Genomic DNA, 15,188 nt, shown 5'->3' with positions numbered 1-15,188 from the left:
CCCCAAAACTTGAGGTAAAACTCAGCCGGCAGCCCATCCATCCCAGGCACCTTCCCTTTTCCCATCCTCCTAAGAGCGCTCTCAACCTCTTCTAGTGAGATCTGGGCTTCCATCACGTCTCTAATATCCTCTGGCAACCGCCGGGACAAGTGTTCTAAAAACACGTTTCCCTGCTCTACATCTATTTCCCTTTCCTTAAATAAACCTTGGAAATGATCAGTTGTCACCCTGACCATTTCCTCTGGTTTACTTACTATACTACCATTTTCTTCCCTAACTCCCTGCATTACCTTCCTACTCTGCCTGGCCCTAACCGACTTAAAGAACATAGCGGAACAAGTCTCATTATGTTCTAGAAAGCCACTATGCGCACGCTCCAGGAAAGCTCGAGCCTTCTGCTCCTGCAGCTCCCTGAGCTGTGCCTTTAGGGCTGCGAATCTCTCCCAGTCAATCGACCCGCCGAGGTTGCCTGCCTCGTACTCGAGTTCAATTAACCTTTGGATACGATCCACCTCCCTCCTTTCCTCCCTTTTTTTCCTTCTGCAATATCCTATTATAAAAGCCCTTATCCTCCCCTTGACTAAATCCCACCACTCTAACACCCCCTCGCACATAGGCCGTCAAGCCTCCGAAAGAAACAAAAAAATGCGTCAACGAAAGCCTGCTCCTCCAGTATATCCCGATCTAACTTCCAGTACCCCCTACCGAAGAGGCAGACTGGCGACCCCACCTGCAGGAACACCCCGTCGTGATCCGTGAAGAAAACAGGCAACTGACCCAAAGACCTGGATACAAAAATGTAGTCGAGCCTCCGCGCAACCCCCCTGGAGTTGCGCCATGTAGGACCGACCATTGCCGGAGTAGTGTGCAGGCCACCATCAACCAGACCATGGCAAGCCATTAGCCCAGAGATGGCACCTGCACTGCTATCACCGCCTACCCCTAAATCTATATTAAAGTCTCCTCCTATCACCAAGTGCCTGTTTGTAACACACAGGGGCGCCAGACAGTCCACCATCTCCCTCCTGTCTGCCGCCACCTGTGGCCCATACACCCCAATTAACCTATATCTAGCTTCTCTAAACTTAACATCTATCCCCAAAACTCTACCCTGCATTATTACAAAAGTGTTCTCTATTTTAACCTCTATGCCCACACAAAATCCCTACTCCTGTTGAGTGCACCCCTCCTATGCCCCAAAAAGATTCCCCTTATCCCACTCCCTCTTAAATCTACACACATCCCCACCATCCCTCAGGTGAACCTCCTGTAAAAAACAGAAATCAAACCCCACACCCTCTAAATAACAAAAAACCGCCCTCCTTTTAACATTATTCCTTAACCCCTAACATTTAGACTAAAAAAGAAACAGAACTATTCATTTAATTATTAACAACAAATAAAAACCCCAAAAAACCAAAGAAAAACCAGGAGACTCACCCGATGCTCCCCTGGTCCATCTCCACCGGCGGGGACGTCCTCTCCTCTCCTGACGCCCCCCGTCCTCCATCCCAACCCATGACCCAGGCAGTGTGTTGGGTCCTCCCCACCCACCCTCCCCACCCACCATCCCCCCCCTGTTTGCCTCGGGGCTGCATGTAGGGGACCCCACCTCCCCAAACAGGAGTTGGGATCCCTCTAGCAAACAGCCCACCAACCCCTCACTGGAGTCATCCACTAAAATGCAAGGGGCTGAGGCAAACCGGGAGGACAAATTACCCCCCCCCCCGCCACTCTCTTAGCCCCCCCCCCTCCCTCTCACTTCCTGCCAAGCTCCCCTCTTTATCCCTTTCTTCTTTGGTGAAGGAGGTAGCGGGGAGACACAATGTCCCACGCTAACTCCTCCACCAAATCGAGGAAGCCTGGCAAGCTGTCCCCCCTCCCTCCTTCCCCCTCCCCCCTCCCACCTCCACTCCCCCTCCCCCGTCACTGTCCCCGTTCCCTCTTCCATTCCTTCTCGTACCACTGTCCCCTTCTCCCTCTTCTCAGCTCCTCCATGTTCTTCCACCTTTTTAATCTCTCCTTCTTTTTCCTTCTTTCCATCTTCTCTCTTTCTTTTCGCCTCTTCCTTCTTCCTTCTCCGTCCTTTCCCCTGTGCCATCCGAACAATCCGCATGCGTCCTCTCTTTCCTCCCCCATCCCCCGCCCCCCAGCTGCAGATGCCTATGACCTGTGACGAGCCGGGCAATCACGCCACAGGTGTGCTCTTGAGCCACACCCGTGGCAAGCCTTGGGCTCGTCACATTCCTTGGCCTCGTGCTCTTCCGACCCACAAAATCGACACCTCTTGGCGCTGCACGAGGCCAGGATATGGCCGTAGGCCATACAACGCCTGCAGAACGGGGCTGACGGGCATAGTAGAGTGTTCCCCTGTCAGCCCCCAGGGAGAACATCGCCGGAGGATGGAGGTAGCCATCCACACTCTTCGGGGACTCCCTGAGTAACGCCTGGAACCCTCTCCTCCCGTTCCAGAAACCCAGGGAGTCCCTGAGGTACCTCGCTGAGGAGACATTGTCCATGTACCTCCCCAGAAAGGCCCTCACCTCTTCATCTTTCACATGCGGATTGTACATGGTTACGGTGACCACCCTGAAGTTGTTCTTCGCCAGGCTGGTCACCGCATAATGGCACAGGGGTCCCGTTTTCTCCGCTTCCTTTGCCATCTTCATTACTTCGTCATGTTTTTCTTCTTTGTGAAACGTCACATCGAAAGCCTTCTCATTCGGGTTCCCTTGAAGGCAGAGCACTTCCTTCACCTCTATCCTGAGGCATCCCATCAAAATGGTCCTTCCAAATGTCTCTCTACTCCACGGCTCCATCTCCTTTTCAGTCCAGGCAAATCGTAAGGTATTTGCCATACCAATCCCCGGAACCGATCTTGTTTGCTTGTATTGATTCATTTCAAAAAATAAGCTCTCTTCAGAAAGAAGCTTCAACCTGAAATGAAAACATCTTTAACCAAAAAGGTGGAGCAACTAAAGGTGTTGACTCCACATCTATCAAGACAACTGGAGCACTGGGCCAGACACTTAAATAGAACCTGGACCAGCTCAGGTGAAACACCTTCCCACTAATGAGCTGGACAAGCCAGGACAGGTGCAACACATACTGACTAACGAGGTGACACCAATCAGTGCACCGAAGACACATTTCATTTGATTGCATTCAAATGAATGACTCGGTGTCCCCCTTTCCTACGCTCTAACGTCCAACCTCAAAATATAAACGGAAAAACCAAAGCCTGTAACACCTTCCCCTTTAAGACAACCAATATATCCTATATTTTTGTTGGTCAAGTTTGCTCACCACCAACAAAAAACAACTTCCATTTCTCATTATAATCAACTACAAAGCTTCACCTTCTACAATATAAACATAGTATCAACTGGCTGTCAACAATTAAAAACAAGAAAAAACACATTTCTAAATAACAATATACAATCATATATTTTTTATCCTTTTTCTTTCCATAGAATCCTAAAACTCACTAGCTTCTAGTCCAAACTAAACTCAAATCAAATTGTATTAGTCACATGCGCCGGATACAACACTGGAACTCTTACTTACGAGCCCCTAACCAACAGTGCAGTTTCCCAAAAATACAGAAAAGAATAAGAGATAAAACTCATCTCCAACACGGAAAAGCGTGTCAAAATAAATTGTGATCCATGGTAACACACTGGTTAAATGCACAACAAATATTTTTGACTGCCAACCCTTGAGACAATCAGCAACCAAGTTGTCCTTACCACAGACATGTCTGATTTCAAGAGGAAACTCCTGCGATATCCGTAGTAACTTTCCATCTCACTGTGTAGCTTCTCTCTCTTTTCAGGGTTCACTCAATAGGCATGTTGTTGGATCGGGGTCCAGTCCCCAATGTTCATCTAGTAGATTTGGGTTGGCACATCTGAGAATTAACCCTGACATTACGAAAGCAGGGTAACAATGTCAATATAATTGTACCCCAAAATTGTCAGTTGGTTGCATAAATAATTATTACTAAATGTTACATGAATTGTAAATATGAAATATCAAAACCAAATATGTAGTGGCAATAATTCACTTAATGGTGAGGCATGGAATAATAAAACATGTATCTTTTGTCAGGCTGGATGTTTGAAATATGAGGTGATTTGAGTCATGCTTCTTCAGTAGTGGAATAAAGACAATTAGCACATGAATGTTGTCAATAAATACTGGAGTGATGTAAGATTGTTAATAAAATTGATTATAAACCAATTTATTATACTGCATCCATGTGTATAGGCTGCAAGTACTTTGAAATTAAGTTGTTTTCAAGTCATTGAAAAAAAACGACCCGAAAATACATATTTTCAACTTTCAACTACTATCGAACGAATATTGGACTTCGAGCATAGTCTTCTTTTCAATTACATTTTGCTAGGTGGGATATTTAATTGATATCATGAAACAATTCCTTCATGTATGTATTTTCTTATGTTTGATCAGATGTCTTTTATCAGAGAATTTCTTGTCACATTGATCACAGCTATAAAGTTTCTCCCCTGTATGTGTTCTCTGGTGTATAGTCAGATAGCTAGATGTACCAAAACTCTTCCCACATTGACTACAGCTATAAGGTTTCTCTCCTGTGTGTCTTCTCTGGTGCACTGTCAGATGGCCAGATTGACCAAAACTCTTCCCACATTGACCACAGCTATAAGGTTTCTCTCCTGTGTGTCTTCTCTGGTGCACTGTCAGATGGCCAGATTGACCAAAACTCTTCCCACATTGACCACAGCTATAAGGTTTCTCTCCTGTGTGGGTTCTATGGTGTACAATTAGATGGCTAGATGTACCAAAACTCTTCCCACATTGATCACAGCTAAAAGCTTTCTCTCCTGTGTGTGTTCTCTGGTGTACAATTAGATGGCTAGATGTAGTACAACTCTTCCCACATTGATAACAGATATAAGGTTTCTCTCCTGTGTGTATTCTCTGGTGCACTATCAGGCTGTCTGGTTGAGTAAAACTCTTCCCACATTGACTACAGCTATAAGGTTTCTCTCCTGTGTGTACTCTCTGGTGCACTGTCAAGGCGTTTGACGCAGTAAATTTCTTCCCACATTCATCACAGCCATATGGTTTCTCTCCTGTGTGTGTTCTCTGGTGTACAATTAGATGGCTAGATGTCGTAAAACTCTTCCCACATTGATAACAGCTGTAAGGTTTCTCTCCTGTGTGTATTCTCTGGTGCACTATCAGGCTGTCTGGTTGAGTAAATCTCTTCCCACATTGATCACAGCCATAAGATTTCTCTCCTGTGTGTGTTCTCTGGTGTGATTTCAGGATGCGTGACTCAGTAAAACTCTTCCCACATTGATCACAGACATAAGATTTCTCTACTGTGTGTGTTCTCTGGTGTATTTTAAGGTCTACTGAAGAGGTGACTCTTTTCCCACAGTCAGAGCTGCAGTGAGATGTCTCTCCAGTGTGTACACACTGGTGTATTTTAAGTTCTGATGTCGATTTGCAGTAAGATTTCTTCCCTGTGGGTCTCTGCTGGTGTTTCTTGAGGAGTCCTGATCTGGATAGACTTTTCTCTGCCTCGTCAGCATCATGTTGCTGTTGAGGATCCCCAGAAGATCCACGATAGTCACCTCTCTCTCCTGTGTGAATGACAAAGTGAGATGGTTAAAGGCCCACAACAGCAGAAATCCACTGTTTATTTGAGGTACAAGGTGATGCCCAGAGCATACCCATGAAGTTGTACAACAATTGACATCTGTTAAATTTGACAATTAAGACAGTCAAGTTAGCAACGAGTCATATTTCGTCTTGTTTTCACATTAGTGGTAGAAACTAGAAATAAATTATTAAAGTTGTTGAAATCCTAATCAATTTGCCAGACAACTTTTGGTCCCAATAAAGGCCCATTTCTGTGTTTGCTAAAATTGCGCCACGAGGTCAATGTGCACACAATTTGATTGCAGAAAGTCCTCACTGCTAATGAGGATGTAGTATATCTGCCTGGGGGAAAAAATGGTGAGCGAAGATTTGAATTTTTCACTGTATTCTGAATATTACAGCACACCATCAGTGCAAGATCAGGAGTGCTAGTTAAGGAAACTCACATTAAGCTCTGTGTCTATTCACTAATTCACCACCGTGGGGGAAAACTCAGGGGTGTTCTCATAGGCTGACAGCAACAATAGCCTCCATTTACAGGTTGCTTATGAGGGCACTTCACATTACTTTTGGATTATAATTGTAAGGCTCGTTTGAATCTACTGCTTAATATGTTTGTGTTATTGTCGCAAATCAACTGCTTTATACTTAAAAAAAACACAAAAATGCTCTTTGGCAAGCTTTTCTATCAGCCTGACAATTAGGGTTTGTACACTAGGTGTTGAACAAACAGTAACATAGTAGAGGTCGACCGATTATGATTTTTCAACGCCAATATCGATTATTGGAGGACCAAAAAATATCAATTAAATCAGACGATTTTATATATATATATATATATATGTAATAATGACAATTACAACAATACTGAATGAACTTTTATTTTAACTTTTATTTTAACTTAATAGAATACATCAATAAAATAAATTTAGTCTCAAATAAATAATGAAACATGTTCCATTTGTTTTAAATCATGCAAAAACAGTGTTGGAGAAGTAAAAGTGCAATATGAGCCATGTAAAAATGCTAACGTTTAAGTTCCTTGCTCAGAACATGAGAACATATGAAAGCTGGTGGTTCTTTGTAACATGAGTCTTCAATATTCCCAGGTAAGAAGTTTTAGGTTGGAGTTATTAAAGGACTATTTCTCTCTATACTATTTGTATTTCATATACCTTTGACTATTGGATGTTCTTATAGGCACTATAGTATTGCCAGCCTAATCTTGGGAGTTGAGTTGATAGTCTTGAAGTCAAACAGAGCTGTGCATCAATTTAATATCGCTCTTCACCGACCCAGGAAGGGGCGGGGCCAAACAGGTGTTGTACCTCGTATCCCTCCTTCAGGGAACAGTAATTATAGTCAAAGTTACGCTCCCTTTCAGCCGGTCAACTTGAGGTAACTTACTATGGGGAAATAAAATCATTCCCCAGCCGACCCAAACGGATACTAAATGAAACGGCCCATGGCAGACCACCCAGACCTGACCCCGCAAGATGAGTCAGTTTTGTAAATGTATTCATTATCTTTGTTTGAAACACTCCTGTCAATGGGTTGAGTAAGGACGCACGACTGAAGTAGGACTAATCTACCTGACCTGCACACAAATGTAGGCCTATAAATGTGCCCATTTGGGGATGTCTGATAGTATTTCTGATTGTCTTAACGCACCACCACTAATGAGTTGTGGAGCTTCTCAAAGCATATTTCTTTCACCTCAAAACAGCAAGTAAACAAAGTCTAATCAAAATCAATTGCAAATGAGAATAACTCCAAAGTATTTGAAAAATATTTCCAGCTCTCGCCCTTTCGATAACCACTCAGCACAAAAGGGAAAAACGTAATGCGCTGATCCAGTGGAAATGTCATAAAATACCTGATTACTTCTTATCCCTTTCACAAATAGCCTACAGCTGTGTCGGTCGGTAACTCACAGGCAGGGGAAACTGAGGGCCCAGAATATTTTACACAATGTTTCAAGTTCGTTATTGACAGGCCATGTGATTTATAGGAAATGTATTTGCAATGTTTCTATCTGTTGGCTTTATGTAGGCTATTTTTTACATAGTTAGCCATGGCAATAAAAGTGACTTTTAGATTTGTACAATTTTCATTTAGATAGAATGTAGTTTCACAGAATGATTTTGAGATACTATTCTAAATTAAATGAAACTGTTCCAGTGAAATGAACATATGAAAATCATATCTGGCACCAGATTAGTAGAAATGGTAAGATAAATTTGCACTCCGAATGCAGGTTGCCGGCTGCTTGTGTAGCCTATTACCAGCAACATCAGAATTTATGAAGGACAGCAGGAGGAGGTGGATCGGGAAGAGTTTGTTTCTTCTTCTGGTTAGGCTATATTGATGTAATGGCATGAAAAAAATGCAGAATTTATACAATGACTTATCAACAGCTCTAATAATTTGACCCCACAGGAAATCTACACTGGCAATTATAGAATATACTATATAGCCTAGAAACCTGGTTAAACTATCATTATGACATCATGGATGAATTCTAGAATATACCATATAGCCTCAATGTTGATGTTTTGGTCACTTTTGAATGCTGGCGGTGCTTTTACTCTAGCGGTAGCATGAGACTGAGTCTACAACCCACACAAGTGGCTCAGGTGGTGCAGCTCATCCAGGATGGCACATCAATGCGAGCTGTGGCAAGAAGGTTTGCTGTGTCTATCAGCGTAGTGTCCAGAGCATGGAGGCGCTACCAGGAGACAGGCCAGTACATCAGGAGATGTGGAGGAGACCGTAGGAGGGCAACAAACCAGCAGCAGGACTGCTACCTCCGCCTTTATGCAAGGAGGAGCAGGAGGAGCACTGCCAGAGCCCTGCAAAATGACCTCCAGCAGGCCACAAATGTGCATGTGTCTGCTCAAACGGTCAGAAACAGACTCCATGAGGGTGGTATGAGGGCCCGACGTCCACAGGTGGGGGTTGATTGCAAGAGAACACCAAGATTGGCAAATTCGCCACTGGCGCCCTGTGCTCTTCACAGATGAAAGCAGGTTCACACTGAGCACGTTACAAACGTGACAGAGTCTGGAGACGCCGTGGAGAACGTTCTGCTGCCTGCAACATCCTCCAGCATGACCGGTTTGGCGGTGGGTCAGTCATGGTGTGGGGTGGCATTTCTTTGGGGGGCCGCACAGCCCTCCATGTGCTCGCCAGAGGTAGCCTGACTGCCATTAGGTACCGAGATGAGATCCTCAGACCCCTTGTGAGACCATATGCTGGTGCGGTTGGCCCTGGGTTCCTCCTAATGCAAGACAATGTTAGACCTCATGTGGCTGGAGTGTGTCAGCAGTTCCTGCAAGAGGAAGGCATTGATGCTATGGACTGGCCCGCTCGTTCCCCAGACCTGAATCCAATTGAGCACATCTGGGACATCATGAGGGTGGATCAAAGCATCAAAGCTGGGACCGAGAGACTGAAAAACAGCTTCTATCTCAAGGCCATCAGACTGTTAAACAGCCACCACTAACATTGAGTGGCTGCTGCCAACACACTGACACTGACTCAACTCCAGCCACTTTAATAATGGGAATTGATGGGAAATGATGTAAATATATCACTAGCCACTTTAAACAATGCTACCTTATATAATGTTACTTACCCTACATTATTCATCTCATATGCATACGTATATACTGTACTCTATATTATCGACTGTATACATGTATCACTAGCCACTCGATACCATCTACTGTATCTTGCCTATGCTGCTCTGTACCATCACTCATTCATATATCCTTATGTACATATTCTTTATCCCCTTACACTGTGTATAAGACAGTAGTTTTGGAATTGTTAGTTAGATTACTTGTTGGTTATTACTGCATTGTCGGAACTAGAAGCACAAGCATTTCGCTACACTCGCATTAACATCTGCTACCGATGTGTATGTGACAAATAAAATTTGATTTGATGTCTCGCTCAATCCACCAACGCCACGTTGCACCACAGACTGTCCAGGAGTTGGCGGATGCTTTAGTCCAGGTCTGGGAGGAGATCCCTTAGGAGACCATCAGGAGCTTGCCCAGGCGTTGTAGGGAGGTCATACAGGCACGTGGAGGCCACACACACTACTGTGCCTCATTTTGACTTGTTTTAAGGACATTACATCAAAGTTGGATCAGCCTGTAGTGTGGTTTCCACTTTAATTTTGAGTGTAACTCCAAATCCAGACCTCCATGGGTTGATACATTTGATTTCCATTGATAATTTGTGTTTGATTTTGTTGTCAGCACATTCAACTATGTAAAGAAAAAAGTATTTAATATTAATATTTAATTCATTCAGATCTAGGATGTGTTATTTTGGTGTTCCCTTTATTTTTTTGAGCATTGTATAATTTTGACCTCATGGATGGCCAGTCCTTGTATTCACAGTGTAGTGAATTCAGGGGGTAGCCCTGAGCTGAACTCAAACCTGGGTCCAACGACTGTCAAGCCAACACCTTTTAACTGTTTTTATTTATTTATTTTACCTTTATTTAACTAGGCAAGTCAGTTAAGAACAATTTCTTATTTTCAATGACGGCCTAGGAACAGTGGGTTAACTGCCTGTTCAGGCACACATTTGTACCTTGTCAGCTTGGGGATTTGAACCTGCAACCTTCCGGTTACTAGTCCAACGCCCTAACCACAAGGCTACTCTGCCGCCCCTGTTACGCCAAGATGTCTAAACTTCTGGACAAGGTCGCTAGGTCTTGGGTTATGGTTGATACAATAGCTTTCTCTATGAATTTGAGAGTGGTTACATTTCTCCAGCCCCATCCCTCAGCTGTTTACCAAACCAAGTCTCAAGGCAGCCATTTTGTTGCGTTTAAAAAAAAAAAACACATCAATCAACCAACCAATCTGCAGTTCAAACACTGTTTTGGTAATAAGATGATGGGGTTGGAGAAATGTAACTATTTTCAAATTCATAGACTCTGGATGCAAGGACTGAACATCCATGATATCAACATTATAGTTTTAACCATGTTGATGCTACATAGTGTTGGTGTACATTGGTTCTAAACATTGGAGTAAAAAAAAAGCTTATTCTGGGTTCTGATGGGGTACAACAGTTGAACTAAACTCATGAGCCATGTGTTATATTCTTCAAGAATCAATGTCTAGAAATAAATAATAAAACATTTAAATATTGCTGTCGCAATTTTAACACCACACATCAGTTCAACAACTGCAGAGTTTGTGCTTCTGTTTTTAAGACAGTACTTACTAGTGTTAATCAGGGCCCGTTCATCGTAAGAACCATTGAATGTCTTAATATGCGTTTGGGAAACCGGGCTCAGATATCCAGTTTCCTCCTCTTCCTCCTCCTCCTTTTTCGATGTGACAGTCATCTCCCCTTCCTTCTTCACTCCAAAAACGGAATCCTCCTCTTCTTTTACTGTAACAACCTCCTCTTTCACTCTGAACGCGTCTTCCTCTTCTTTCACTGAAACATCTTTCTCTTCTTCTTTCACTGTAACAGCCTCACCCTCTACTTGTTTTTGTATTGTAACATCCTCCTCTTCCTCCTCCTCTTTGACAAGAGCTTCTTTCTCCGTCCAACAGACCGCCTCTTCTTTATCAGGAGGAGAGTAGCTTAGTGAACTCATGGTCGGGGATGCTAGCTAGCATTAGCGACTAGCTTAGTTCTAAGCTAACTTAGCAAACCAGCTAGCTGACAAACGTACATATATAATTAAATGGGCCAACAAGTACATACAACAGAAGTGTGTTGAATACACAGTGACTAATATACACCAAAACAGTGTAAAGAACGTGAATGTTGTAGCTATGTTTGCTAGAACCCTACCGAGGTGTCTGACTAGCTGTTGTTGTTGAAGGAGCGTCCCGTCTACTAGATTATACGTCACACTGGCAGCGTCGCCTGAACCTAAAAGACACACATCGCCTTCTGCTGACTGGAGTGGGCAACGCAGTTGAGGAATCAAACGTTTTATTTTTCATTTATTTCATAAAAGTTTAATATTATATTAAGTCGTTCAAAGAGAAGCATGTGTTGATTGATTCGTTTTTAATGAGTGAGAAAATTAAAAAACAAACTTTACACCCACTACACATTTGCCTTGAACCATACTTCTGACATGGATCATTTTGACCCCAGAGGCATATATTTTATCATAGCCAAAATGTGGTTTATTCAATTCTTCAATTTTTTCATGACATTCTCAATCAACTTATTCTTAATAAATCTAAATCATGGTTTAGTGTTTCTGGATCAAAATGGACTTTTAACAAATTCAAATCCTTTGGAGTCATTTTGACCCCAGCCAAAAGCACCTTTGGGAGGACGTTTATTTCAAATCAAAACCAAATCACATTTTATTGGTCACATACACGTGCTTAGAAGATATAATTGCGGGTGTAGCAAGTTGCCTGTCTTTCTCGCTCTGACAGGACAGTAATATCTAACAATTTCACAACATATACCCAATAAACACAAATCTAAGTATTTGAATCTAGGTTTCTCTGTAGACATGATCCATCCCACCAGAGGGTGGAGGGGCACCTGTAGCAGTGGTTTTGACCAGATAGACACCTGCAGACACACAGTATAGTGCCTCCCATGTACTCTCCTAAGATTGGACTTTTCTATACAACGTATCACATGATTGTGTACAAAACTGCCAGCGGTAGAAAACTCTGCCAACACCCTGCCAGCGAGAGTGCATAGAGTGCATTCGTAATATATTCAGACCCCTTCACTTTTTCCACTTTTTTTTAATGTTACAGCCTTATTCTAAAATTGAAGATTTTTCCCCCTCATCAAATCAACACACAATATCCCATAATGACAAACCAAAAACACGTTTTTAGACATTTTTGCACATTTATTTACTTAAGTATTCAGACCCTTTACAATGAGACTCGAAATGGAGCGCAGATGCATCCTGATTTCACGAATCATCCTTGAGATGTTTCTACAACTTGATTGGAGTCCACCTGTGGTAAATTCAATTGATTGGACATGATTTGGAAAGGCACACACCTGTCTATATAAGGTCCCACAGGTAACAGTGGATGTCAGAGCAAAAACCAAGCCACAAGGTCAAAGAAATTATCCTTTGAGCTCTGAGACAGGATTGCGTCGAGGCACAAATCTGGGGAAGGGTACCAAAACATTCTCTGCACCATTTAAGGTCCCCAAGAACACAGTGGCCTCCATCATTCTTAAATGGAATAAGTTTGGAACCACCAACACTCTTCCAAGAGCTGGCCACCGAGCCAAACTGAGAAATCGGAGGAGAAGGGCCTTCACCAGGGAAGGGAACAAGAACCCGATGGTCACTCTGACAGAGCTACAGATTTCCCCTGTGGAGATGGGAGAACCTTCCGGAAGGACAACCATATCTGCAGCACCCCACCGATCAGGTCTTTATGGAAGAGTGGGCAGACAGAATCTACTCCACAGTAAAAGGCACATGACAGCTAGCTTGGAGGTTGCCAAAAGGCATTCAGGCCAAAGAGTTCAATCTTGGTTTCATCAGACCAGAGAATTTTGTTTCTCATGGTCTGAGAGTCTTTAGGTGCCTTTTGGCAAACTCTAAGCGGGCTGTAATGTGCCTTTTACTGAGGAGTGGCTTCCGTCTGGCCACTCTACCACAAAGGCCTGATTGGTGGAGTGCTGCTGAGGTGGTTGTCCTTCTGGAAAGTTCTCCCATCCATTCGTGAAAATCTATTTTTACACTGGGAGCAGAAAATGCTTTTCTCCTCTGTGTATTCTCTCATGCATTTTCAGGTTAGTTAACATGGTAGAACTCTTATCACACTGGGAACATTGGATAGGCTTTTCTCCTGTGTGTGTCCTCTCATGCAGTTTTAGGTTCATTAACCAGCAAAAACTCTTCACAGTGGGGGCAGTGGTGTTGTCTCGCTGGTTTGGCGTCTCTGGGTCTGGTTCCCCTGATGGACTCTTCCTGCTGTCAGAGTGAGAGTCTGGTCTCTCTCCTGCCAAAGACAGAGTATCTCGTTAAACAGAGACCTGAATGAAACCTCCACATGATAAAACTGTCTTCCTATGAGGTTTAATCTAGACTAGATCCCTCAATAAAAGAGCAGAACTGGTCATCATAGAGTGGCTGTAGTGCTTTGTAGACTGGGTAAATCCATTTGAATTTAATACATTTTTGACAGCATCCCTTTTGATTTAAAACAAGCTTTCCTTACATGTTTGACTGGAAGAAGTGGTAAGAAAGTGACTTTTTGTAACTGAATGTAAAAACATTCATGAGATATACAGTACTAGTCAAAGGTTGACACACCTACTCATTCCAGGGGTTCTCTTTATATTTACTATTTTTTACATTGTAGAATAATAGTGAAGACATGAAAACCATGAAACCACACATATGGAATCATGTAATCAAAAAAGTGGTAAACAAATCTAAATATATTTTAGATTCATCAAAGTAGCCACCCTTTGCCTTGATGACAGCTTTGTACACTCTTGGCATTCTCTCAACCAACTTCACCTGGAATGCTTTTCCAACAGTCTTGAAAGAGTTCCCACATATGCTGAGCACTTGTTGGCTGCTTTTTTCATCACTCTGGGGTCCAACTCATCCCAAACCATCTCAATTGGGTTGAGGTCAGGTGATTGTGGAAGGCCAGGTCTTCTGATGCAGCACTCCAACGCTCTCCTTTTTGGTCAAATAGCCCTTACACAGCCTGAAGGTGTGTTGGGACATTGTCCTACTGAGAAACAAATGATAGTCCCACTAAGCGCAAACCAGATGGGATGGTGTATCACTTCAGAATGTTGTGGTAGCCAGACAGGTGTGTGTCTTTCCAAATCATGTCCAATCAATTGAATTTACCACAGGTGGACTCCAATCAAGTTGTAGAAACATCTCAACGATGACCAATGGAAACAGTATGCACCGGAGCTAAATTTCGAGTCTCATAGTAAAAAGGTTTGAATATAATAATATTAAATAATTAAATAATAAATAATAATGTTTTTTCTTATAATAAATGTAGCAGTTTTTCTAAAAACCTATTTTCTCTTTTTATTATGAGGTATTGTGTGTATATATATATTACCTTCATTTAACTAGGCAAGTCAGTTAAGAACAAATTCTTATTTTCAATGACTGCCTTGGAACAGTGGGTTAACTGCCTGTTCAGGGGCAGAACGACAGATGTTGTTAGCTTGGGGATTTGAACTTGTAACCTTCCGGTTACTAGTCCAATGCTCTAACCACTAGGCTACCCTGCCAGCCCAGGGCAGCCTAGTGGATTGATGTGTAGATTGATGAGGATTTTTATTTATTGTAGAATAAGGCTGTAACGTAACAAAATGTGGAAAGACTTGTGACATAAATAAGGGATTAAAGACATATATATATATATATATTTTTTTTTAATTGGGCTGTCTTTAATCCCTTATTTATGTCATTAAAGTCTTTAAACATTTTGTTACGTTACAGCCTTATTCTACATAGTTGAATGTGCTGACAACAAAATCACACAAAAATGATCAATGGAAATCAAATT

At 42.6% G+C, this 15,188-nt stretch overlaps 1 protein-coding gene across 2 annotated transcripts; it reads right to left on the bottom strand.

Moving 5' to 3' along the window:
* Positions 1–2,488: 2,488 nt before the first annotated feature.
* Positions 2,489–11,524, bottom strand: LOC112254072 (zinc finger protein 2 homolog). Of its 2 annotated transcripts, XR_006083702.1 has the most exons (3): positions 10,903–11,524; positions 3,750–5,633; positions 2,489–2,937 (listed from the first exon to the last, which is right to left on the bottom strand). XR_006083702.1 is itself a non-coding variant. In XM_024426306.2 (2 exons), the coding sequence occupies exons 1-2, from the start codon at positions 11,282–11,284 to the stop codon at positions 4,444–4,446; spliced, it is 1,572 nt and encodes a 523-aa protein (XP_024282074.2). In that variant the 5' UTR covers positions 11,285–11,524; the 3' UTR covers positions 3,008–4,443. The 2 variants fall into 2 exon arrangements, 1 of the variants encoding a protein (XP_024282074.2); XM_024426306.2 differs by lacking the exon at positions 2,489–2,937 and having other exon boundaries at positions 3,008–5,633.
* Between the last annotated feature and the right edge of the window lie 3,664 nt (positions 11,525–15,188).

This window comes from Oncorhynchus tshawytscha, linkage group LG07 (genome assembly GCF_018296145.1).
Source record: "Oncorhynchus tshawytscha isolate Ot180627B linkage group LG07, Otsh_v2.0, whole genome shotgun sequence".
In the NCBI taxonomy this organism is placed as follows: Eukaryota; Metazoa; Chordata; class Actinopteri; order Salmoniformes; family Salmonidae; genus Oncorhynchus; species Oncorhynchus tshawytscha.
Note: the sequence above shows the minus strand (reverse complement) of the source record. Positions and strands in the feature narration are given on the sequence as shown.

Excerpts from the sequence above, each read along its gene's own strand:
- LOC112254072 (XM_024426306.2), bottom strand. The coding sequence starts at position 11,284 with ATGAGTTCACTAAGCTACTCTCCTCCTGATAAAGAAGAGGCGGTCTGT. Across the intron at positions 5,634-10,902 it reads ACGGGCCCTGATTAACACTA|GAGAGAGAGGTGACTATCGT; the intron begins GTAAGTACTGTC and ends TCATTCACACAG.